Source organism: Suncus etruscus, chromosome 11, assembly GCF_024139225.1.
Source record: "Suncus etruscus isolate mSunEtr1 chromosome 11, mSunEtr1.pri.cur, whole genome shotgun sequence".
Classification (NCBI taxonomy): Eukaryota; Metazoa; Chordata; class Mammalia; order Eulipotyphla; family Soricidae; genus Suncus; species Suncus etruscus.
Window position 1 is genome coordinate 330,982 of NC_064858.1, and position 26,147 is coordinate 357,128.

General features: G+C 43.6%; 1 protein-coding gene and 1 long non-coding RNA gene across 2 annotated transcripts in view; one reads left to right on the forward strand and one right to left on the reverse strand.

The window, feature by feature from the left end:
- UBE3A (ubiquitin protein ligase E3A) overlaps positions 1–26,147 on the forward strand; it is a 51,462-nt gene that overhangs the window by 23,544 nt on the left and 1,771 nt on the right. The window contains 18 exon segments of the mRNA XM_049782722.1: positions 2,752–4,001; positions 13,819–13,851; positions 13,853–13,885; positions 13,887–13,909; positions 13,911–13,963; positions 16,322–16,434; positions 16,436–16,516; positions 16,518–16,543; positions 17,060–17,099; positions 17,101–17,142; positions 17,145–17,186; positions 17,188–17,217; positions 18,141–18,149; positions 18,151–18,181; positions 18,184–18,263; positions 18,265–18,300; positions 18,395–18,468; positions 25,072–25,215. Of these exon segments, the coding sequence (XP_049638679.1) occupies positions 2,752–4,001; positions 13,819–13,851; positions 13,853–13,885; positions 13,887–13,909; positions 13,911–13,963; positions 16,322–16,434; positions 16,436–16,516; positions 16,518–16,543; positions 17,060–17,099; positions 17,101–17,142; positions 17,145–17,186; positions 17,188–17,217; positions 18,141–18,149; positions 18,151–18,181; positions 18,184–18,263; positions 18,265–18,300; positions 18,395–18,468; positions 25,072–25,215 (2,140 nt within the window).
- Positions 2,808–26,147, reverse strand: part of LOC126021858 (uncharacterized) — a 70,764-nt gene continuing 47,424 nt past the window's right edge. The window contains exons 4-6 of the long non-coding RNA XR_007500254.1: positions 23,182–23,279; positions 3,234–3,620; positions 2,808–3,122 (exon numbers count right to left, since the gene is read on the reverse strand). This is a non-coding gene — a long non-coding RNA (uncharacterized LOC126021858). The remainder of the gene's footprint in view (positions 3,123–3,233; positions 3,621–23,181; positions 23,280–26,147) is intronic.

Genomic DNA, 26,147 nt, shown 5'->3' on the forward strand with positions numbered 1-26,147 from the left:
TCTCACAAAGCCAATTGGGCTACTTATATGACAACAATTATCCTCTTACTTACTATGTGATCATAGATTGATTTGTTAGTATTCTATTTGACCAGTATCACCATAAATAGGTGGGAAACTAACTTTCAAAAATATACCTGTACACCTTGGCTTAGGTCATGATCATAAATGGGTGAGCTCTATTCTTCCCCCAGTGCGGTGGGAATTGGGGTACTACTGCTCTGTTCCTTTAGAGCAGCATGTCCAGGAAGAAGAGGTGACCCAGTGCAGTGGAATTGAAGTACTGGGACTTGGTTCTCTTAGAGCAGCGTAGCAGTTGGAAGGGGTAAAGACACAGAGTCAGCCAGCTAAGGTTTCTGCACAGACGAAGAAATAACTCCAGAATGCAGTCGCATCCAGAGTGGCTCTGTTACTTTTATTGGCCATAGAAACTGTCACAGTAGAAGACTGAGATGACATAAAAACACCCCATGTACAGCTTTTAGGTGACTAAAATGACCAACGGACAGTTGACAGTGAGATGGGTCATGATATCATAGTCTTATCAGTTAACATCTCTGCTGTGGTAATGTTAGCCATGTGTGGTAGTCAGGAGGGATACATACATACACATACCCGTGGACTCTGCATTCATTCTTTTCTTGATAAGAGAGTAGGCAACGTAGTTCAGGGGTCCCCAGACTATGTCTCGCAGGCCACATGAGGTCCGCCGAGGACATTTATCCAGCCCAGTGGGTGTATTTGCCATTGCTGCCTGTCCTGCCTAGCAGACAGCTTGTCCCGGATGCCCAGTGCACATGTGTGGGTTGTGCTGCACTCCCAGATCCTCTCCTTTCTCTTTCTCTCAGTGACTCCTCAGTCTCTGGCAAGGTCCTTAAACTTTACCACCAAAAACAGACCCATAGTTCCCATTGGTAAGCTGGTAAGGTCGTTAATTTAACTTTACTTGTTCTTCATTTTATATGCTGGATTTTTTTAACTTCAAGATAAGATTTATTCATATAGTCTAAGGGACGGACAATGTTTAAAAGTTTGAAGCCCCCTGAAGTAGTTGATTTGTAGAGTGAAATGAGATGTTTCTGTTGTTATGCAAGTCATAAAGGAAAAAAATCATTCCAGTCTATCTGTCATGGGTAAGGTGACATTTTGTTGGATGGCCCAGGCACTGAACGTTAGACTCATTTTCTACTTTTAGTCATAGCACTTTGTTTGAATATGTCCAACTTGAGGAAATCTTGGCCCGTAGTTAAGCATCACATTTAATATCTGTTCTAGTGGCACTGTTGAGGTTTTAGGAAATGGTGTTAAGTCTTTGTGTGTGTGTGTGTGTGTGTGTGTGTGTGTGTGTGTGTGTGTGTGTGTGTGTGTGCGCGCGCGCGCATCCAGCAATGCTCAAGTTATAGGAAATGGTGTTAAGTCTTTGTGTGTGTGTGTGTGTGTGTGTGTGTGTGTGTGTGTGTGTGTGCGTGCGTGTGTGAGCGCGCGCGCATCCAGCAATGCTCAAGTTACTCCTGGCTCTGCACTAAGAAATCACTCCTGGCAGGCCCAGGGGACCATATGGGATGTCAGGGATCGAACCTAGGTCCATCCCAGGTTGGCTACGTGCAAGACAAATGCCCTACCACTGTGCTGTCATTCCAGTCTCCCCTGTGTATGTTAAGTCTTGATGCTTGTATCAGTGTTTTCTTGAAAGGGTGTATGAAAGGAGCCCTGAACTTTCTGTGTTTCTCTTAAGGCACCCCAACTTGATGCCTCCTCCCAGAAGTATTTGTGGGAACGTGAGATTAGTTGGTGAAAAGCAGCCACAGCTCCTCTGCTTTTGTGGGCAGGAGAAGGCAGCAGTCCTGCAGAGGATTCTGGGCTTGTTTCTCTGCTCTGGCTAGAGATGACCCCTGTTCACATTTCACTTTGAAGACTGCCAAATGCTTCCTTATTTCATCCTCTCATTGCTCTGACATTCTTGCCTTCCAGGGCACTGTTAGGTAGAAGGGGTCATGATAAGAAATAGGGTCAAACTCCCTCGTGTTCACACTGCTGCCTATGGAAAGTGGCTATACCAGCGGAGCACTGCTCACCAAACATAAAGGAGCACTTGTGGAGTCTTCTCATTTGGCCGAGCTGTGCTTCACACAGCCTTTCAGAGGGGGCAGCTGGTGACCCTCCCAGCTTCTGGTACGTCCTGGAGCAGGAGAGAAAAAGCTTTGGCTTCAGTTAAGCAGCACTGCTCTCAGCAGGTTAGGTGCAGGCCAGCTCTACCCAGTATTGTGCCTAGTGCATGTCATGTCAGCCGGTTTTCATTGCCCAAATATCTGCCATCATTCTGAAAGGTTTTGGCTGATACGTTTTGAGCTGTAGGTGGCAGTATCTGGCAGATTAAATCAGATGAGATGTGGGAATTATTTTTTCCAGTCACACATAGAATGTTCATGCAAAGGAACTCACTGTTTTCTAGAGCAGTCAAAAGGAGGGGGAGGGACTGTTTCCGAAAGAGGATACTGAAAGAGCCTTCCTGAAAATTGCATGTTAAGAAATCCAAGTGGTAAAGGTAGAGTAGAGAAGCAATGAGAATCTCAGAATACTTGAGCAATGATGTAAAAGGTGTCTCAAAATTTGGTTTTCTTTGAATTAGATGCTATTTTAAAAGGAACTGTAAATCATAAGTGGAATTGGGGGGTACAAATGGTTGGCTATTTTAGTTTTTCTAGAGCTTACACCTAAATCTCTTTTCTCTTTTCCTCTCTGATTCCTTAGATGTGACTTACTTAACAGAAGAGAAGGTCTATGAAATTCTGGAATTATGTAGAGAGAGAGAGGATTACTCCCCTTTAATCCGCGTTATTGGAAGAGTCTTCTCAAGTGCTGAAGCATTGGTACAAAGCTTTCGGAAAGTCAAACAACACACCAAGGAAGAACTGAAGTCTCTTCAAGGCAAGGACGAAGACAAAGATGAAGACGAAAAGGAAAAGGCTGCATGTTCAGCTGCTGCAGCTATGGAGGAAGATTCAGAAGCCTCTTCCTCGAGAGTGAGTGAGAGCCTGCAGGAGGAGAACAGCGTCCAGAAACTCAGCCCTGACGACGTGTCTGTGGACATCGACGCCATCCGACGGGTCTATGTCCGATTGCTGTCAAACGAGAAAATAGAAACTGCCTTTCTCAATGCACTCGTGTATTTGTCGCCGAATGTGGAGTGTGACTTAACATATCACAATGTGTACTCCAGAGATCCCAATTACCTGAATTTGTTCATTATTGTCATGGAGAACAGAAATCTCCACAGTCCTGAATATCTAGAAATGGCGCTGCCGTTATTTTGCAAAGCCATGAGCAAGCTCCCGCTGGCTGCTCAAGGGAAGCTGATCCGACTGTGGTCCAAGTACAGTTCGGACCAGATTCGGCGGATGATGGAGACGTTTCAGCAGCTTATCACTTACAAAGTCATAAGCAATGAATTCAACAGTCGGAACCTCGTGAATGATGACGATGCTATAGTTGCTGCTTCCAAGTGCTTGAAAATGGTTTACTATGCAAATGTGGTTGGAGGGGATGTGGACACCGGTCACAACGAGGAGGATGACGAAGAGCCCATCCCCGAGTCCAGCGAGTTGACACTTCAGGAGCTGCTGGGGGAGGAAAGAAGGAATAAGAAAGGCCCGCGGGTGGATCCTCTAGAAACCGAGCTCGGGGTTAAGACTCTGGATTGCCGGAAGCCACTTATCTCTTTTGAAGAGTTTATTAATGAGCCACTGAATGATGTTCTGGAAATGGATAAAGATTATACCTTTTTCAAAGTAGAAACCGAGAACAAGTTCTCTTTTATGACCTGTCCCTTTATACTGAATGCTGTCACCAAGAATTTGGGATTATATTATGACAATAGAATTCGCATGTACAGTGAACGAAGAATCACTGTTCTCTACAGCTTAGTTCAAGGGCAGCAGCTGAATCCGTACTTGAGACTCAAAGTCAGACGTGACCATATTATAGATGATGCTCTTGTTCGGGTAAGTTTGGCCTATCTGCTACTGTTCTAGATGCCTGAGTGATGGGAAGATGGGACAGTCATGGACACACAAATTGCCACTGTGCTAGGTGCTTGAATGATGGGAAGATGGAATGATCGTTCAAGAAGTTCATGGAAAACACACACACACACACACACACACGTGATGAGAAGCTGTGATAATTCAGGAAATTTACTTGAGACCATGGATACACCTTTGAGATGTTAGTCAGAGCTGTCTGGGGGTTACTGGGCGTGGGAGGGAAATGGCTCCTGTTTTGGGTATCTCTTGTCTGACTGGACCTGGATTACCCAGTCAGGACCTCAGCACTGAAAAGGCTGGAAGCTGCAGCCTGCTCTTCACTGCTGGGTTCTCTACAGAAGTTGCTTTTTGTTTAGTTATTCACCACAGCAAAGAAGATTTCAATGTTTGTGTTTAAGGACATGGGCCTGGAGGACAGACATTACCATCCACTTTTTCACAGCATTTGTGTACATTTGTCTCAAGGCACCTTCCTTTCTGAAGGGTTTGGCTGTTCTCACTTAACTATGATTACTAGTTTCTTTACTTTAGATAAGATTTAATGCTAGCTAAAAGAAAGTTATTCCATAGAATAAAGGATAGGAACTCATGATATAGACAAAAATATTTCAAAAAGATTTTAAAGTAGAGTTGTCTACATCAGTGTTTATAAATTGATCCAGTTGTTGGATATCTACAACAGATTTGGGGGTTGGGAGGATTGGGTCACACCCGGCAGCACTCAGGGGTTACTCCTGGCTCTATGCTCAGAAATTACTCCTGGCAGGCTCGGGGGACCATATGGGATGCCAGGATTCGTACCACTGTCCTTCTGCATGCCCTACCTCCATGCTATCTCTCCAGCCCCTACAACAGATTGTTTTAAACATAGTCTGAAAGTTGTGTTTTTTTTTGTTTTGTTTTGTTCTGATTTTCAAAAACATCACTTGCTTATTGTAGTCAAGGAAAGTACAGTTAGCAGTTTAGGCAGACAAGGGATGTGAACTGCTCAAAGAAATAAGTTCTCATTGCTTGGTTTCTGGTGCCCTTTTCATTTTAGTCATGTAGGTTTAAACGATATGAATAATTAATATACTCAATAATTATTGTCAGGAGCCAGAACAGTTTCATTGGAAAACTTGACAGAGTTAACTTGTCAGAGTCACTTGACAGAGTTTATTGGAATAATTGGGTTATAAGGACATGCATGTTGATTTATGAAAACATTGAGGTCTGTCTATGAATTTTCCTTGTTCAGAGTATGTTTGCCAATGCCAGAAGTGCACACTTGGGTTACTTGGTCTTTTGCAAAAGCATTTCCTGGCCTTTACAAAGCTCTCTATGATCCAGTTCAGAGTTGAAGAAAAGAGTTCTCTCCCTGTTAGCTGTATCTGCTCAGGAATTAACCTGGCCTCTTTCTCCCCAAAGTCCCATTTCCTTCTCTGGTGCTCTCAACAACCCCTCAACTGAACTTTTGAGAACTGGAGGGTGTTCCTTGGGGAAATTTCTGCCACATTTGGTAGTTCTTAGACTCTGCACTCTGTCATCTCTTTTGAAGGGCTCAGGGAACCATTATGGGATCCTGATAGAACCTGGGTTGGCTACATGCAATATGCTGTGCAATTTCTCCAACCCCAGAAGATTTTAAGGTCTTTGGGGATTTTTGTTTTGTTTTGTTTTGTTTTTGGGGTCACACCCAGCAATGCTCAGGGGTTGTGTACTCTTGGCTCTTCGCTCAGAAATTGCTCCAGCAGGCACGGGATACCATATGGGATGCCGGGATTTAAACCATTGTCCTGGATCGGCTATGTGCAAGGCAAATGTCCTATTGCTGTTCTATCGCTACGGCCCCTAAGGTCTTTGGTTTTTTTTTTTTGGTTTTTTTTTGTTTGTTTTGTTTTGGGGCCACACCCGGAGGTGCTCAGGGGTTACTCCTGGCTGTCTGCTCAGAAATAGCTCCTGGCAGGCACGGGGGACCATATGGGACACCGGGGTTCGAACCAACCACTTTTGGTCCTGGATCAGCTGCTTGCAAGGCAAACGCCACTGTGCTATCTCTCCAGTCTTTGGGTTTTTAATATGTTCACTCTGAAGTTTTAATTGTTCTAACTTGCCTTCAGTCAGTTCTGATTTGTAAAGTTAATTGTTATTTGACCTATTGATACTATAAGAACATTACCAGTCCACAAAAGCAGTTTGTTTGAAAAACCATGAGTGTGGGGTCAGAGAAATAGCCCCACATATGGGAAAAACACTTGCCTGGCTCTGCACAGGTTGTTTTTGAGCACTGCCCGGATTGAGCTCTGAGTACCACCAGAAGTGGTTCAAAATATAAAACAAGTGATATATCTGCTCAGAAGTTTACCTGTGAGAGTTTGAGAAATAGCAGAGAAAAACAATTGTGGCCACAGAGAGAAGCTTTGTAGGGATTCTAGATATTCACATTAAGCAGATTTTACTCAAAATTTCTTACTAAAATAGTAAGTGTTCGGGTCAGAGCAATAATAGTGCAGTGGATAAAATGCTTGCCTTGCATTTGGCAGGCCCGGTTTCAATACCCGGTATCCCATATGGTCCTCCCAAGCTCAAATCAGGAGTGATTCCTGAAAACAGGGCCAAGAGTAACCTCTGAGGATCAACTGGGATGGCTCAGGGAAAAGAAAGAAAATGTATCATATTGGGTCTTGGATGTTTTATCTACCTATTTATAAAAGAACACGGGCTGGCGAGGTCACATTGAAGTGGGGTCAACCCCACTTCAATCCTGACACTGCATCTGGTCTGCTGAAACCCACCTGTTGTGGGGAGGTCCCTGAGCACTGCTGGGTACTGCCCAGCTCCCAGAAAAAAATTAGGAAAGATCTAAGAAGCAGTACTTGACTATCTTCTTCGGTCAATTTCTCCAGGGCTGATGGAATTTGGACATTTGATTCTTCGAAACGTCCTTCCTTTTAGGTCACAGTCGGACACTTGAAATTAACTTCCTGGCCTCCTCTTAATGACTGGCTGCTTCTATTTGGTTTATTCATTTACCATTCTTTTTGAAGACTCTGGTAGGGTCAGGAAGAGGAGAAACGTGAATGTGTGTGTGGTTCACTAGGGGTAAAATTTCAGAGAATCTTACATTGAGTTGCAGGGGGCCTTGCTTTCATTTATGTCATTGTTATTACTGAAGGTGGAAAAGGAATGGTGATGAAGACAGTTTTCCTTGGGTCATTTTCAGATAATTGGAAGGACAGAGACAGATAACTCCTTTTAAGAAAAAAACGTTCTTTGCTTTGATGCACTATGTAACTTGAACTAGGCTAACAAATAGCTTCCATCATGTAGAATTTTAGAACAGTTTTTGACCAGAACATTAGTTTTTACAGTATTTTATCAAATGTATAAGACTGCTATATATTATTATTTTGTAATTTCTAAGAAATAAAAATTGTTTTAATTACCAAGGATACAGTGTAAACAAAACGAGTGAATTTTAGGTTAAAATTGTTTTTACAACGAATAGAATTTTCCAGAATACACACCTTTTATGGCCTTATAGTACTGCATTTTTTTTCCCTATTTTGGGTATTATAACAACCTAGAGCCCAGCTTGCATTTGAATAAAAGTCTTAATTTGAGAGTTTTTGTTTTATTATTATTGTTGTTTTGGTTTTTGGGCCATGTCCAATTGCTATTGGGTTATTCCTGGTTCTGCACTCAGGAATTACTCTTGGCAGTGCTGGGGACCACATGGGATAAGGGGAGTGGAATCTGGGTCAGTCTTACTATTGCACCAGCCCCAGGGTTTGTATTTTATAAATATATACTCAATAATATTTTAAAACAAGTGTTTCTGTTCTTTGAGTAAATGCCTGGTGGTTTTCCTGAAAGCATTCCCATGGAAAGGGTCTGAATTGCATCAGGTCATTCATTGTGAGTTAGGAGGGTAAGGCCTGATGGTTGCCCTCTGCAAGTTCTTCATGTCTGAATTGTGACCATGAGATTCAGATTAGGAATGCTAATGCAGAATCTGGGAATCTCTCTTCGATGCTCCAAAAGAATTGAAAAAGGAAACTGCAGGACTGCTGTTTGGAAGGAGTGCAGTTGTTCTAGTACATGTCTGTAAAAGGCATTTTCTGAAAAAATTGGTTTAGCAGTAAGAACAGCTGGACAAAGCCTAGAAATTAACAGTGGCAAGAGTCATCTTTCGGATAAGGCAAGACTTGTAGAGTTTGAATTAAGGGTTAAGAATTTTGACCCAAAGACAAGATGGCATTGTGGGACTGACAAGTCCCCAGAGCAGGAACAGGCGAGGGTGGGATGGAACCTTCACCTACTTACCTCCTCCCCCTTGGTCGTTTCTAGAGCCTTATTAAGCCCTACCTCTTGTCAAAGCACAAACTTCCATCTGGATCTTGCGTCCATCAACCTTCATTGCTGGGAGAATGGCGACTCAGTGCTCCTCAGTCGAGGCTGCTTCACTCAGTGACTTCTTTCTTGTCACTTAAAATCTTATGCCTCATTTTCTTCAAAGCAGAACAATAGAATGAAGCAGACCTTTATACGTTATCAGCACCATATAATTATATCAAAGAACAAAACCTGTTGAATTCCTTGGTTACGGTGCTGCGTCCTTTGGATATGTAACTGGACATCACACTACAGTTTGGGGTCTCAGACCCATATCATTCTGTGCTTTACCTATTGTCCATCCCAGTTTGAAGATTGTAGAAACTTGTTGCTATTCTAGAGGGAAAGTTGAATATAATTGAGTTATCTGAAAATCTTGCTTCTTGTACAATAGAAAAGCATATTAACTGATATGCTAATTGCTTCCCACAAGGGGAGTTCTTTTACTTTCTCCTCTCCCAATAAACCTTTTAACCTTCTTTAAAAAATTATTTTTGAAAAGGGGAGGAGAGAAAATTAACTGAAATGGAATCATTGAGTGGGGGGGGGGTCTGATCTAAATACTATAATAATTTTTGTAAGAATTTTTTCAACCTTAGATAAGGATGGATTTGACATGATTAATAGTCAAGAACACTGGAAGATCTTGAAGGGTGGCGTTTTTCTTCGGGTTTCTCTCAAGTCTGGCAGGTGTGGTATTTTCACATTGCGATGTCCTCTGTAGGAGTTCTGGAAACACTTGGAGTTCAAATCCATTTATAAAAATGGACTCCTAGTCTTTCTTCATTTTGGCCACTTAAAAGTTCAGAAATTGAAAATCATTTTATCCAACAGATATGAAATCAAGAGTGTTAGTGAGAAGAGGAAGTCAGATGAGAAGAAGCAGATGTAAGAACATCCAGTCTTTTTTTTTTTTTTTGGTTTGTCTTTAGTCATATTTTGATAGACCTTTATTAAATTAGTATAGAACTCTACTTTCAGAATATTTGTAAAAATTTAAATCTATGTGAATGTAAACTTCAGAATGTTCATTAATATACTTCTACAGCTATAGTCTAGACAGCTTTTAATTAAAAATACCTCTTTAAATGGTATATATTGCATAAAGTGGCATTTTATAATTTGATTCTTAAATAACTTTCTACTTTAACACTGGACTTGGGCTTTATTTTAAAAGAAAAATAAATGCAATATAAATATAGCCTTTGTCAAGTTATTCCTAACTTGTGTTATGCTTTTTAAAAAAGACAGGTTCATCACATATACAGGAGTTACAGTATTTGACAGAATTCCTGGCGTTTATCTGAGAATGACTGAAATTTAGGGAAATTTGATCTCCAGAAATGAGTTGCCACCTACTTTTCTCAAATCATTCTATTTTTCATATTTGCATAGGAAGATATGCTGAGCAGTCTGCACTCTTCCATAAAAACTCTGGAAAGTACACAGAAGCCTAAGTAGACAGTAAACACATGGTTTAGGAAAGAGCATTAGGGAATGGTCTGGACACAGTCTAACACCAAATACGGTTTTGTTGCAGCCAGTTGCTGCAGTAACTGTTACTCCAGTGGCTCATGCGTTGGGGTTTCCATGATTAAATTCAGGTTATTCCCACATTACTAATTGCAGAAGAGTCTTAGGAGATGTTCATTGATAGATGGAAGGTTCTTGAATTTGTGCCCAGCATATAAGTGCACCCTGGGTTTTTTGGGGGAGTCACACCTGATGATGCTCCGAGGTTCCTCGTAACACTCACTTAGGAATCACTTCTGGTGGGCTCAGGGAAGCCCTAAGGGATGCCAGGAATTGAACCCAGGTCGGCCATGGGTTGCCCTCTCCACTGTGCTATCCTCTAGCCCCTCAGCGGGTTATTTTTTTTTTAATTTATTTATTGATATATTGGTTTTTGGGTCACATCCAGCAACGCTCAGGGATCACGCCTGTTCTCTGCACTCAGAAATCGCCCCTGGCAGGCTGGTGGACTATATGGGATGCCAGGGATCGAACTGGGTTCCTCCTGGGTCGGCCACATGCAAGGCAAACAAGCACCCTACCACTGTGCTCTTTCTCTGGCTCTCAGTTGGTTACTTTCTTGTGATGATTGAGTTGAAGTTTTCTGCAGGCTGTAAAGAGCCAGTCAGAGGAGCTGGATACCCTGAAGACTTGAGCAGGGGATCCCCTTAAGTGCTCTGCATGTACTACTGTACACATACAACACATCACACTCGTGTTCATATGTTTATGGGGCCAGACTTGTCCTTTTCCACTGGAAGTGCAGGCTGGCCTGGGTCCTGTCTCCATGCACAGCCTGCTCCTCCACACAGATCTCTCTAGGGAATCAGTCACAGGTTTTTGTTCGGAGGACCACATGTGGCAGTGCTCAGGGCTGACTCATGGCTCTGTACTCAGGAATCATTCCTAGTAGGCTCAGGGGACCCTCAGGGTACTGGGAACCAAATCTGGCTCAGCCATGTGCAAGGCAGTGCCCTCTGGTCTACCATCTCTCCGGCCCAGTACAGAGAATGGAATCTTGTTTTCTTTAGTCTGGGATGCATCGTGCTGGGGTCAGGTAGAGTTGATTTTGTGACTTCAAGACATATGGGGCCAAAGAGATAGCACAGCAGTAGGGTGTTTGCCTTGCAAGCAGTCGACTCAGGACCGGCATCCCACATGGTCCCCCATGCCTGCCAGGGGCAATTTCCAGGAAAGGAGTAAACAACCCCTGAGTGCTGTCAGGTGTGACCCATAAAAAAACAGAAACAAGACATGTAGAAGAAGCGTGATCTCCAGCACAGTGGAGCTCAGTCTAATGTTGCACACCACAGGCTGAGATGGTCACTCAGTCCTCAGTGTTGTAGTCTGGCTTTGAGACCTCCTTCCAGCTTTTCCAGTTTCCTTCTGTGCTGCAGATTCCAACGGTTTTATTCTGACTGATCAGACATTGTCTGCTTGAACTCGTTCTCTACATAGGCTTTGGGCCCACACACCTGGTTGACTACACAACAGCCCACAGGCTGGTTCTGAGTCTGCTCTATAATGTGACTGCTCCCAGAGTGTTTGGGGACCTGTGGTGCCCAGACCTCTCCCTCAGACTGCACCCTGTGCCTTGGCCTGTCATTCTGGCCCTAAATCTTGAGAACTTGGTGACGGAAGAGTATCAGACCCTATCTCTGTCGTTGAGGAAAGCAGAGACCTAAGTGAGTGACTGAGAAGTTGGCCAGTGATGACTGCACTGCAGTCCATCCAACACCTTCAGCACTAGGCGCTTGATGATGGATGCCCTGCGTTGGTGCAAATTTAAAGGACCAGTATGAACAAGTATGGAATCATGTAACTTATTTCAAGAAAAAATTACCTGTTTTGGATTTGGGGGATTGTATTTTGTTTTAGAGCTATTGGTGCTATTGTTCCGACGGTGCATTAATTATTTAAAGCTGTAAAATAGTGTTTTTTTTTTTTTTTTTTAAAGATTTATATTTGGAGAAGTGATAAACTTTTAAGAGGGATCTGAGCAAATGTATCACCTATTGTTTATCTTGTTTTGTTTTGGGGCCAAAGCTGGTGATGCTCAGGAGGTTACTCCTGGCTCCAGGGTAAGGAATTATCCTTTGTGGTGCTTAACCATATGTTATGCCAGGGATTGAACCCAGGTTGGCCTGCATGCAAGGCAAATGCCCTCTCCCACTGACAATTGCTCCAGCCCTGATCTGTAGAGGGTTTTTGTTTGTTTTGTTTGTTTTGTTTTTGGGTCACAACCGACAGCGCTCAGGGGTCACTCCTAGCTCCATGCTCAGCGGGACCATATGAGATGCGGAATTTGAACCAATGACCTTCTGCATGAAAGGCAAATGCCTTGCCTCATGCTATCTACTCAGGCCCCTCCTGTAGAGGTTTTAAATCATAAAAGTTATGCACTTTACTAGATGATCATAGATGGTACACTGTTATCAAAAGTGTTTGAAGTGATTTTGGGGTTAAAAGTAAGCAGATGGGCCGGAATAGTGGCGCAAGCAGTAGGGGTGTTTGCCTTGCATGCACTAACCTAGGACGGACCTTGATTCGATCCCCCGTGTCCCATATGGTCACCTGAGCCAGGAACTATTTCTGAGCTCATAGCCCAGGAGTAACCCCTGAGGCATCACCAGGTGTGCCCCCCCCCCAAAAAAAAAAAAGTAAGCAGAATTTGGGGCTGGAACGATAGCATAGTGGGGTGGGCATTTGTCTTGCATGTGGTTTGATCCCTGGCATCCTAGAGGATCCCCCAAGGTCAACAGGAGTAATTTATTTCTTTCTTTTTTCTTTTTTTTTTTGTTTTGTTTTGTTTTTGGGTCACACTGGCAGCGCTCAGGGGTTCCTCCTGGTTCTAAGCTCAGAAATCACCCCAGGGACAGGCTCAAGGGACCATATGGGGATGCTGGGATTTGAACCACTGACCTTCTGCATGCAAGGCAAGTGCCTTACCTCCATGCTATCTCTCGGCCCCAAGCAGGAGTAATTTATGAGTGCACATTCCAGAGTAACTCTTAAGCACCACTGGGTGTGGCCCAAAACAAAGTAAAACCAAAGGCAGAATTATTCTCAAGCAGTTTTCAATGCCAGACTTCTGGACTTCATTGATTTGCTAAAAACATTTCTTATTTGAGGGGGCCGGAGAGGAGAGCATGGAGGTAAGGCATTTACCTTTCATGCAGAAGGTCATTGGTTCGAATCCCGGAGTCCCATGTGTGGCCCCCCCCCACCCCCCCCCCCCCCGGTGCCTGCCAGGAGCAATTTCTGCGGCATGGAGACAGGAAAAACCCCTGAGCACTGCTGGGTGAGACTCAAAAACTACCAAAAAAAATCTTATTTGAGGGGCCGGAGAGATACAGCCCACCCGGGACAGACAGTAGTTCAAATCCCGGCATCCCACATAGTCTTTCCGAGCCTGCCAGGAGAGATTTCTGAAGGCAGAGCCTGGAGTAACCCGAGTGCCGCCGGGTGTGACCCAAAAACAAACAAAAATTACTTATTTGGTAGTCACTCAGGCATTTGGCTATCTTGATTTTTTTTTCCCCCTTGTCATTGTAGAACTTAGGTGTGTGTGACTGAAACATTATAAATTTTAATTCCAGTTTTCTGCTACATATAAATAATAACATAGCTATATCTATACACACACACACACACACACACACACTATATATATATATATATATATATATATATATATATATATATATATATATTTTTTTTTTTTTTAGTAAGTGTAGGCCCTTTTTCTGCCCTGGTTTCCCATATGATGCAAGTCTGGCTCTTTGCTCAACACCAATCTTTTAGCCTTCCTCCTTAATGTGTTTTTGTTTGCATTTTTCAATTACAACTGTACCATGAGCTGCCAATCACAAATTTCTCTCTTCACTAGCTGGAGATGATTGCCATGGAGAACCCTGCGGACTATGAAGAAGCAGCTGTATGTGGAATTTGAAGGCGGAACAAGGAGTTGATGAGGAGGGGCTCCAAAGAGTTTTTCCAGCTGGTGGTGGAAGAAATCTTCAACCCAGATATTGGTGAGCATTTCCTGCCAGAGATCCTGGTGTGCTCCGTCTTCTTGAATTAAGACTTTAGGTTATAATGAAGAGTAGTAGCGGTTTTTGTATGGATTCTAGAATCACAGGTAATGACTGAGGTGGTATGTTTTGAGGACTGATTTGCCGTACTCAGTTATTCAAGTTGAGTGTCTTTTAACTTCAGATGACTCCACTAAGTATAATACAGGAACATATTTATCTCCATGTAAGATGACATTGAGAAGACTGATTTAACATTAGACAGCTGAAGGATCTCATTACTTATTTTCATCAGGGTCTATTTTGTACATGGCCAACCCCGGTTTGAGCCCTGTGACCACATAATCGAACACTGCTGGGGCGTGATCCCATGAAACTGAAATCCAGAATAAACCAAACCAACCAAACAAAAAACCACTCTTGGTTTTATAAAGTAAGTTTTGTACAAGGACACTTGTTCTCTCATGATAACTGTTGTGGGATCGAAACCTTCGGTCCGTCCTATGCTAACACTTGCAAGGCAAGGCGCCTTACTGCTAGCTGCCACTGTACCGGGCCCTGGGAATTGAGTTTCTTGAGTCTCCATAGACTGTTATTTCTGTTACTTGAATTGTTCTTGATGTATCCAAATGTCACAAACTTACAGGTATCTACTATATAGTTAATGATAAATACAGAAATTTTTGTCTATCTTTTTTATCTTTTTTCTTTTGTTTGTTTTGGGGCCACAAACAGCAGCACTCAGGGCTTATTCCTGGTTCTGTGCTCAGAAATTAACATCCCTGGCTCGGGAATACCACTATGGGATGCCAGGGATCCAACCTGGGGTCAACTGCGCAAAGGCAAACATCCCTTCCTGCCGGTGCTATCAACTACAGCCCCCTAAATACATAAATCCTTATATTAAGTGGAAGCAGGCTTTTTAAGATCATAAAAAATAAGCCTCTATTTATTAAGACTATCTTTTGTGATAATTTATTCAAAAATAAACGAATATACTTAGGACCATGCCCTTTTAAAGATGGAAATCTATGTATGTTTCCTTACTTTTTAAACTATGGTTCTAATATTTAGAAACGATAGTTTAGAATAATCTGCAGAAATACTTTTGGAGGGTGGTTTTCCCAGTGCTACCCCTGGTGATCCTTAGCCAGCTGTGCCTGGACTCACGCTGTGGAGGGGCCCTGTGCTTGGGGAAACCCATTCCAGGCCTTGGCCTCTGCCCTCTGTCCAGCCCCTCTGCAAAAGTAGCCTTCGTTGTAGGCTGCTCTTTGTGAAAGCTAAGCTGCTGGCATTTTTCTTCCAGGAATCTGAATATTGTCCCCCAAATGGTTACTCCTAGCTCTTGTACTCAGAAATTTATCCTGGAAAATGCCCGAAACCATATGGGATGCTGAGGATCTAACCCTAGTCAGCCATCTGCAAACAAGTGCCCTGCCTGCTGTAGATAGGGCCCTAAACTAGTTTATTTTTATTTTATTTATTTATTTATTGTTTTTTGGGCCACACCCGGCCCGTGCTCAGGGTTTACTCCTGCTGTCTGCTCAGAAATCGGCTCCTGGCAGGCATTGGGGGACGCCGGGATTTGAACCAACCACCTTAGGATCCTGGAGTTGACTGCTTACAAGGAAAACGCCGATGTGCTATCTCTCCGGCTCCACTAGTTGATTTTTAAAGAGAAGACAATTATAGATAAAAGTAGAAATTATTTTGTTTTACTCATAATCTTAAATAATTATAATTATAAAAACTCATAATCATCAAGTTGTATGATTTTGTTAGAAAAACCTTTATGGGAGAGAACCAGAGCAATGGTGCAGTGGTAGGGCATTTGCCTTGCATGCGGCTAACCCAAGATAGACCTGGGTTCGATCTCCCAGCTTTCCATATGGTCCCTGAGCCCAGAAGCAATTTCTGAGCACAGAAGCCAGGAATAACCCCTGAACATCACCGGTATTGCCCCCACCCCACCCCAAAAAAAAGGCCAAAAAAAAGAAAAAAAGAAAACCTTTATGGGAACATTACAGAAAAAATGCACTCATGAGCACAGGAGCCAGGAGTAAACTCCGAGATCATTGTATAAGGCTCCAGGAATCCCCCAAAGAAAAATATTTTATTAATTTCTTCTAAAATACTTCCAAAATTATCCACTACTTGATTTCCTTGAGTTCTTAGAGTTTATGTTACATCTTGTCACAATCAATAACAATCACATGTATTTGAACTTTGCTTTTCAACATTTGGGTTCCTTACCAACATTCTAGATTGTAATTAATTTGATATTTATATTTACTTTGCTGTTATTTCTTTACTAAAATAGAAAACTTCTGCATTTGTATTTGTAAATCATTCTTACAGGTATGTTCACATATAGATGTGAAGCCACAAAGCTGTTCTGGTTCAATCCATCTTCTTCGAGGACTGAGGGTCAGTTCACATTGATTGGCATCGTGCTGGGCCTGGCCATTTATAAACAACTGTATCTTGGACGTGCATTTCCCCATGGTCGTCTACAGGAAATTGATGGGAAAGAAGGGGACTTTCCGGGACTTGGGGGGACTCACACCCTGTAAAGTCTGCGTCGCCTTTCCCTTGCCCCTTTTTTAAGAATCTTGTATCTTTAAAAGTCCAAGTTTTTTATTTGGAATCTATTGGGGCTTGTACTTAGTTAGATTAAGTTCATTCTTTTTCTCTACCTGCCTCTCAAGTGCCAGAAAGAACCTCTTAAATATCCATGGAGAGAATTTTTCAAGATTGTTATTACTGGGCAGCTTTTTGTAAGACTGAGTCTGAGACCTTAGAAGCTGCTTGTCTTCTGCTGAAATCCATGTGAGATGTGCTGGGCAAGCTCAGCACAGCTCTGAGTACCCAAGCGTCTGCCTGGGGGTCCCCGGGCATAAAAGGCCGCTTCTGGCTGGTGATACTGGGTTTTTTGGCAGAGGGGGGAGCCTGTGCCTTCATTCTCTGGACTGGGCACCTTCCAAGGGGACCCTGAGCTTTTCTGGTCAGTGCCAGAGTTTTCGTTTTCCATGGAAGCGGGATTATTCTGTGCTGACCTTGATTTGCCCTTCTGGTTGCTAGGGGTACTGTTATCAGAGTTTAAAAGACCCTGCTGGAGTATGAAGGGAATGTGGAAGGAGGACATGATGATAACGTTCCAGATCTCACAGACAGACCTTGTTTGGGAACCCCCATGATGTATGATCTTAAGGAGAACGGCGATAAAAATTCCAATTACCAACGAAAACCGGAAGGTAATTGACATCTATTAGATTGTCTCTTTATTCACAACGTGTCAGGACCTTGAAGGCATGTCAGCCTATGACTTCAAGATGCTTCTTAGAGAGGAATCCAAGTTGCCAATATTGGACCATATTCTGAAGAGCAACAGCCGTTTTTCTAACTAGTGGGAGAAACTAGTGTGTAAGTCTGTAGCTCCCTATCAGAGGAAAGAGTCGGGATGCGGGGTTGAAAAACAACTGAGCATAGGAGCTGACTAGGAGGGTGAGGCTGGAGCAAGGGGAGCTGGTCTGCTGGCAGCCTTGCCTGCTACTGGCTGTGCTGTTGAGTGATGAGTGCACATAACACATGAAAGACTTCACTCCCTGAGATGGCGAATCTTGGGGCTGATGTTAGTTTTTTATAAATAAATATGTGGATTGCTTGACTTACCCTTGTAAGGGGAAGCTCAACTACACCAAAGGTGGCATTTTTAAAAATGCTTATTGATGAATCAGAAAGATAGCACAATGAATAAGATGTGAACCTCACATGCGATCAACCCACTTTTTATCTCTGGCACCACATGCACTTCCCAGGAATGAGTGATGAGCACAACTGAGTTGGCAAAAAAATGTATGTGTATATATATATACATATATATACACACACAAATTGTATTGTGCAGCAATTAAATAAATATACCAACCAGAATTGAAATTATGTATGGATTGTTTTTGTGCGTGGCCTTTTAAAAGTTCAATATTTGACAGTCACTAGAGTTGTGAAGTTGTTGGAAAGTTGATTTTCTTTTAATGTGTAGTTTGAATTTTTTAATCTTAAATGTTTTCACTTTGGGAAAATAGAAAATTTTTAAAATGTCATTTATGTAACCTATATAACTTTCTACTTTATTGTTTAAGTATGTTATAAGAATTCTTATGATTGCTTCTTGCAGGAATTTGTTAATCTCTAACTCTGACTATATTCTCAATAAATCGGTGAAAAACAGTTCAAGGCTTTTCGGAGAGGTTTTCATATGGTGACCAGATGAATCGCCACCTTAAAGTACTTATTCAGAACCAGAGGAAATTGAATTGCTTATATGTGGGAGCCGGGTAAGGGAGCCAGTGTCTTTCCAGAATATCATGTTGTCCATGTATGGAGTGTCTGAAGTAGAGATTGTTGAGCTATATTTTCTTGAATTTGCAGAATCTAGATTTCCAAGCACTGGAAGAAACCACAGAATATGAGGTGGCTATACCAGGGACAGCGGTTCTGATCAGGTGAGATGTTCGACATTACGAGCTTCCACCTTCTCTCTCAGAAGGCAGCTTTATGAAGATCTCCCTCTGTTCAGTTTTCACATTTGTAATAGAGTCACTGGTCTTCATTGTGTGTCCTCCCCTGAATGCCATTTGTTTTCTTCTGCATTGTGAGTTTAACTGAGCCAATATTCTCAGGGGTTTGGATTGAAATATCCATTCCTGCAAGAAGTGCCACTTGTGACTATTTCTCTACTTCCTTTGGGCTCTGACCAGTTGCTGGTTCTCTAGTATGGAACCCTTTGCGTGAACAGTTGGAATCTCCTGTTCAATCCTCCCCCAAGAAAAGCTGCTCTGTGTCAGTTTTACGCTTGAAAGAGCTGAATTCCAAGTTCTCTCAGAAAGAGCCAGAAATGTAGTTTTTACCTGTCGACTAGACCCAGCTTTTTTGTATTGTGCTAGCTGTGCTTAAGAACTCAACTTTCTCTTCCCCTGCTGAGCTGGTGGAGAGAGAAGCAGAGCAGAGCTGCACCCGGAAACAGTGGGGCCACACACGTGGCAGCAGGGCCTAAAGGAGAGGGACTTGGGCCTGGAGGTAGAGCTTGGAGCTGACTTGCCGCATCTCAAGTTCTCAAGTGCTAACAAGATAGTTTGTATCTTATGGAGAAAAAAAAAAAAAACTATCTTGTTTCCAGCTTTTAAATAATAGCATAATTTCTATTTGATGTATGTGAAGGTTCTCTGTGGACACAATGATTTGAAGGTGGTTGGGCTTTTTTGTTTTGAATGCCTCTCCATTTTGTGGAGGTTGGTTATTAGGGGACATTTTAAATCTGTTAGACTTAATTTCCTTCTGTTAACTGGTTCCATTAAATTTTCTGGTGTTTTATCAACCTTAGAAAGTTCAAAGTCATGTTTTAGAATTGACTTCTTTCACCCATTGGATTCTTCTGGAAGTCATCCAGATTTTTTCTTTGATTTTTTTTTTTTTTTTTTTTTTAATTTGGAAGTTGGGGTGGGTGGGAGGGAAGAGTTCAATCTGGAAGTGACAAGTGACTAGGGTCTACTTTTATCTCTGGGATCCCTCCCCTTCATTTTTTTTCCCTTTTTTTGTTTTGTTTCATTTTTGAGCCACACCCGGTGACATTCAAGGTTATTCCTGGCTTATGCATTCAGAAATCACTCCTGGCTTGGGGGGGCCATAAGGACACCGGAGGATCAAACCTTGGTCTGTCCCTACATTGACCCGCGTGAAAGCAAATGCCTTACCGCTGCAACCACCACTCCAGCCCACCCCTCTTATTTTTTAAAATTGATTTATTGAATCCCCATAAATGATATAAAGTCAAATTTCAGGGACACAATGTTCAAGCACAGGTATCCATTTCCATTCTTTAATGTCCTCAGTTTCCCTCCCTGCCCCAAGCCTGCCTCTATGATAGATGCTTGCTTTTTCCTTTCAGGTGCTGATGGTTAGCAGTGCTGTTACTGAAGGAACATCTTGCATGTCACTGCTCTCCTTTGAGCACACTATTCTTTTTTGGGGGGGTAGGGGAGTATGGAGCAGTGTGCCACACCTGGTGGTACTCAGGCTGACTCCTGGTTTTTTGCTTGGGAATCACTCCTTGCGGTGCTCTGGGGACTCTATAGGAAGTTGGGAATCGAACCTAGCTCAGCTGCTTGCAAGGCAAATGCCCTCTCTGCTCTGGCCCCCGACACCTAGTTCTTGTCCTTTTTCATTGTCATAGTGGTCCCCTCCCCTGACCTCTCAACCCCTTTCCAGGGTGGCAATACTTCCTGTTGATGACCCCTTCTCCTCCCCTTTGTTTTCTGCTGTCTCTGGTCATTAGTGATTCTCCACGGTTGCTTCTAGTGGAGCCCAGGGGCTGATCCCCCTAGGAGACCTCCTACGAGGGCAGCCTGAGCTCAGCCCAGTGCACTCTATGGCCCCAGGTTGTGTAACTTCTTGTGTAGTCACTGTTGGAACTTATTCCAGTCTTGGAGTGTGGTGGGGGCCTGCAGATTTGGGTGGGTTTTTGTGGGCAGTAAAGAGGTTGTGTGGGGGTGGTTTGGGGCCACACCAGGCCTGGGCTTGCTCCCCGAAGTACTGGCAGAACCAAGCTGGTGCTGGGGGTTGAAAACCTTCAGCCTTTAACCTTTGTCCTAACTCCTGACTCTCAGGCTTGGCATGCACCAGTTTGACTCGTGGATGAACAGAAGCTTCCATTTTTCTGGAAGTAAATGCCAAGGACGTAACCGTGTCTGAGTTTTGTTTACTGTGAATTTTCTTTACTGCTTGAGAGTAATTTCTGTATTTGCATACTGACCTGTACTTCCTATATAAAGTACTTTTCTTTTAACATGTTAAATCAGGTACATTTCTGTGACTCCTTAGCGTTTGTCTCTTTCACCTTTTGCATCTCCATGTTTTACTTTGTATTTTAGTGTTTTGTCACTTGGCCCATTTCTCTAGAATCATGTGTTCTCGGTGGGTTTCACCTTTTATCACTGTAGGTTCTCTCTTTATGACTCCTCATTGTTTTGTTGTCAGTCTGTTATGAATATAACTTTTCTGGTTGGTTTTGTGTTTTTTTTCTCGGCCACACCAAGTGGTGCCCATAGCTTACTCTTGGCTCTGTTAAAGGCTCACTCCTGGTGGTGCTTGGTGGGGTGTCAGGGGCCACGTGCAGAATGAGCAGGCGTGTTTCCTCACTATAGCATCTTCTTGGAGCCTGATTCTGCTTTCCAGAAATGCAGAGCACCTCCCCCACTTCCTTTCTCTGTTATTGAAATTGAATGAGCTTATAAATGTCACGTGCTTGGAGCCAGAAGTGAGGCATATAGGCTGCACATGGGGAGGCCATGGGTTAACCTTACCAGCATCACACCTGCCTGCCTGTCTGCCTTCCTCCCAAATGCCTTACTGTTAAATCGGCTTTTATTCTTTCGATTACCTCCTTCATGATTATTACATTTGGACTTTGTATTTGTGATGTTAGCACTTTGGTCTGCTGTTTCAGTTATTCGGTGGTACTGATGTTCTTTGCTGGCCTGCCCTGGATTACATCATCCCTGAAGCATGTTTCAGAATTCCTTCTTGGTTTTGTTGTTCATTGCTGTGCATTGTTTTATATTATATTCTTGGTTGCTCTGGTTACGTCATCCGTAGGCGAATGAGAGCTGTTCATTCCCTCTTGTCATCTAAGTGAAATGTGAAATTTCTGTTCTAGGCTTCTGGCTTTCCCCTCTGTTAAACACATCTGCTTTCAGTACTGATAACCATGTTTGTGTCCATTGTTAAATATGACTTAGGAGATTTAGGGCACCGCTCTCTTTCTGCCCTCCCTATTCTCCCTGTTGGTCTGAGTACACATCTTGTACCACTCGTTGTGGTTGGTCTCCAGAGCTGATTTCCTGAGGACATGCCAGTATTTTCCTGTCACACTCTCTCTTTTTTCCTGAGCACTTGCTTTGCTGATGCTGCTCTTGGTTTAGCTTCTGGCCTTTCAGACTCATGTCTTGCATCTTCAGTCCCACCTACTCCTCTTCTCTTTGTGCCACTAATAACTCCCAGGTGGAGCCACCTTGTTCTTTCATGCAGCTTTGTTTGTTTTTGGGCCACACCCGGCAGTGCTCAGGGGTTTCTCCTGGCTCTGCACTCAGAAATTGTTCCATGTATAGGCCAACCTGGGTCTAGTCCCTGGCATCCCATAGGGCTCCATGTGATGGTTGAAACACCCTTATGAAAAGTGTGTTCAGATCCATGTCATGTCACTGCAGTGTCTATTTCCACATTTTTGGTGACAGTTTTATTTTCACTTTGTGGTTTTTCTTGTCATGATGAAAGATTTGCCACTTTGACCCCACAGTGTTTTCCCAGAGTGGCACTGGTATGTAGTGGGAGGCCAGTAGTCTCTGGCCCCTAAGGGCCACTCGGGTGATACTTGAACAAGCAAGACCATGCTCTGGCACTGAAGCCTGCGACTGCTCAGAACTAGAGGTACTGGGGCATCAGGCATTTCTGGGTGCCCGTGTTCTGGCCTTTTGAGGGGCCTTGAGCTACTCCTCAGCATCTGCATTGAAACCTGATTTGGGCCCTGCTCAGGATTTGTGGGTTTGTTTTGGGGTGTTGTTTCCTCCTGAAACCCTTGTAAGATGGATAGAAAATGCCTTTATTGGTGCCCTCTGAAGTGAAGGATACCAGTGCAGCTTCATGTCCAGAGGGTTGGACCATCCTGCCAGCACTTTCCCTCCTGGGTGCCTCAAGCCCTGCTGCTAGGGAGTGATGCTGTTGTTGTGTTATGGTCCATTTTCTTCCATTTCTAGAGGCTATTGAGTAAAGGATTAATTAATCTGGTACATTTGCAAATATATTTTTGGGCTCAGCTTATGTTTAGGCCCATTAAGATGGGGTTGCTACTTTCTATTCCTTTTATTTACTACTGTGCCAGCAGTCAAACCCAGGGCTGTGCCTGCCAGCTTTCACTCCAGCCCCTTTAATTCAGCATTACAAGGTAGAGCAGAACACACAGCAAGAGAGGTGCTCTAAGTTAAAGCAAGAAAATCTCAGAAAGAGTGTTTGTCTAGAGTTACTGGCCTGCGCCTACTCCTGGTGCTGCAGGGTATGGGCCTCCCTCCCACAGAGTGAGGGCACCCTGTTCCCCCTCAGGCCTGTAGGGTACGGGAGTCGTCCTCTTTTTCTAGCCAAGGCAGAACACACCAGCAGTGACCTACCCTGAGCTGGAGCACTGTCCCCTTCTTCCCGGATAGGTTCGGCCCCTGGAGCTCGAAGACCAGTTTCCTCAGTGTCTTTGTGGGTTGGCCTGGGGCTGCTAGGAAGGGAAACGAGAGGACATTGGTGAAAACAAAGGAATCTTCAAGCCAGAGCCCAAGCCTGTGGTAATGGCCTGGCACCTACAGAAATACCAGTTTCTGGTAATACAGATCATAAATTCTTGATACCAAAATATCAAAAAACTAGGGTTAAAATTACAGATGTAAGAAATATGGTGTGCTCTGCCAAGAATCTCATGTTTTCAAATAAAGATTAACGGCGTGTGTGTGTGTGTCTCAGTGTATTTGGTAGGGATGATTGGCTTGGAATGCAAACAAGCCTGCCAATATTGCTCAAAATCCTGGCGGCGGCTGCTGTTTTTTGTTTGTCTTGTTTTGTTTCTGTTTTGGATTTGGTTTCTATTTTTTGGGACACACCTGGTGGTTCTCAGGGGTTACTCCTGGCTCTGCACTCAGAAATTACTCCTGGCAGATTCTGGGCACTGAACCCGGATCAATGACATACAAGGCAAACTCACTCCCTTCTGTGCTCTCACTCCAGCCCAATCTTGGCTTCTTTTTTTTGGGGGGGGGGGGGGGGTCCACACCTGGCAGTGTGGACCATATGGGATGCCGGGATTCATACTACCATCCTGCATGCAAGGCAAACGCCTTACCTCCATGCTCTCTCTGGCCCCCAGTCTTGGCTTAAAGTGTGGATCACAGTCCCACAATGAGTCACATAACTTTGAAAATTTAAGTGTGGTTTATTTATGACTTATCACCAGCAAGCATTTGGTTTTCTATTACATATTTGGGGTCCTGTAGCCATGTCTTAGGCATAGGGGGTTCATCTAAAAACTTGCTTGTTCACATAGGATTTAGGAATTATGCTAGATGAAGTCACTCTCCTAGAAATATTAGAGCAATCCAGTTCATCTGTCCCTTCCATAGAATACCCTGCCCCTATTGTTTGATGTTTATGGTTGTTTGTGTTTCCTTTTGTCCACTTTGGGGTCCAGGGACCATACGCTAGGTTTGGGGTTTGAATTTGTGAGCTATGTGTTGAAGTTCCTTCCTCTGGTCCTGTCCCAGCCTTTGTCTTTATTGTCACCTCTCCATCAAAGCTGAGTAAGTCTGGAGTAACAGAAGAATAAGATAAGAACAGATATCCCACTATTTTCTTATAATTCATGAAATTAGGTTTCTGATTTCACTTTTTTTTTTTGGCCCACACCCAGCGGTGCTCAGGGGTTACTCCTGGCTATTTGCTCAGAAATATCTCCTGGCAGGCTCGGGGGACCATATGGGTCACCTGGATTCGAACCAACCACCTTAGGTCCTGGGTCGGCTGCTTGCAAGGCAAACACTGCTGTGCTATCTCTCCGGCCCCTGATTTCACCTTTTGTTATTCACTCTATATTGTGATTCTCTCATAGTTGGCCTTAAAAATGTGCTGAAAGATTTTATACTTTAAAAAGTTTCATTGGGCCCGGAGAGATAGCATGGAGGTTAGGCGTTTGCCTTGCATTCAGAAGGACGGTCATTTGAATTCCGACATTCCATATGGTCCCCTGAGCCTGCCAGGGACAATTTCTGAGCATAGAGCCAGAAATAACCCCTGAGCGCGGCCGGGTGTGACCCAACCCCCACCCCCTCAAAAAAAAGGTTCCTTGGGTACATTTGCCTTAGCAGACTCCTAGGTCCTGAATTACCAGCAATGCATACATAGGTTTGTTGAGCATTTCCACTTGTCTCAGCAGCTCAATTTAATAAGTCATCAGCTTGTGTTATTAGCCCTGGTTCTAAAGAATGCTAAACTAAAACCAGTGTTCGATCTTCTCTTAATAGGGAGTTCTGGGAAATCGTTCACTCCTTTACTGACGAGCAAAAAAGACTCTTCCTGCAGTTCACAACAGGCACAGACCGAGCACCTGTGGGAGGCCTGGGAAAGTTAAAGATGATCATTGCCAAAAACGGCCCCGACACAGAAAGGTAAGGCCAGACCCAAACAACTATGAGGACTCAGGAATCTGTCATTGAGCCCACCCAGGCCCTGCCACCTGTGACCAATTCCTGGGGAACATTTCCTCAGAGAACAATTGTTGTTTTCTTTTTCGTTTTGGGGGCCATGCTACCCGGCAGCACACAGGACTTACTACTGGCACTCCTGGGGAGTGAGCTACCTGCTATTTCGAGAAAGTAGTTTCAGTATTAACTGAGTGAGGAGTTGGTGGCCTTTGCTAGTACTGTGACACTGCTCTGTGATTAGAATTCAAGGCTCAAGAGATTGACTTGTTGAGTATTAGATCACTCTAGAGACATCCTGACTGTAGGCCATATTTCCTCATTGTTTTCCTGGCTGGCCTCATAGACTCATGCTCTGGACTCCTGTCTACCCAATTTCTACGCGTGTCCCCTTGGATATACTGGTGGGCCACATTGAGAAACACTGGGAAGGGACATTGGGGGCTGGTGGGCTATCCTGGGAAAGTTGCATTTCCATGACTTAGATGTGCCCAAGCATCTTGATTTGTGGCCCACGTATCCCCCTTATGGCAGTGTCCACGTAGATTTGTTTTGGCTACTGCCAAGACTTCCAGATAGACTGAAGATCTCAGTTTTGCATTCTGAAAGTTCAGGCTTCAGTCATTTTCCCTACTAGAGAGGAGGAATGTCATGAGCATCTCTGACTCAGATACTCAGGTCTGCCACGGCATGCATGGACTTTGAGGGGAGCTCAGCCCATCAGATGTATTCCCATATTTTCCTGGTAGGGAGAGCTCCCCTAAAAGTTCATGTATGCTGTCTTGCATCTCAGCACAGGACTACAAAAGGAGAGAAGATCCATCTGGACAAGGGTTAGTCTCTGATCCATAGTCATTCTCGGGATGCAGTAGTAGCTCATAATCACCATTGAGGGATGT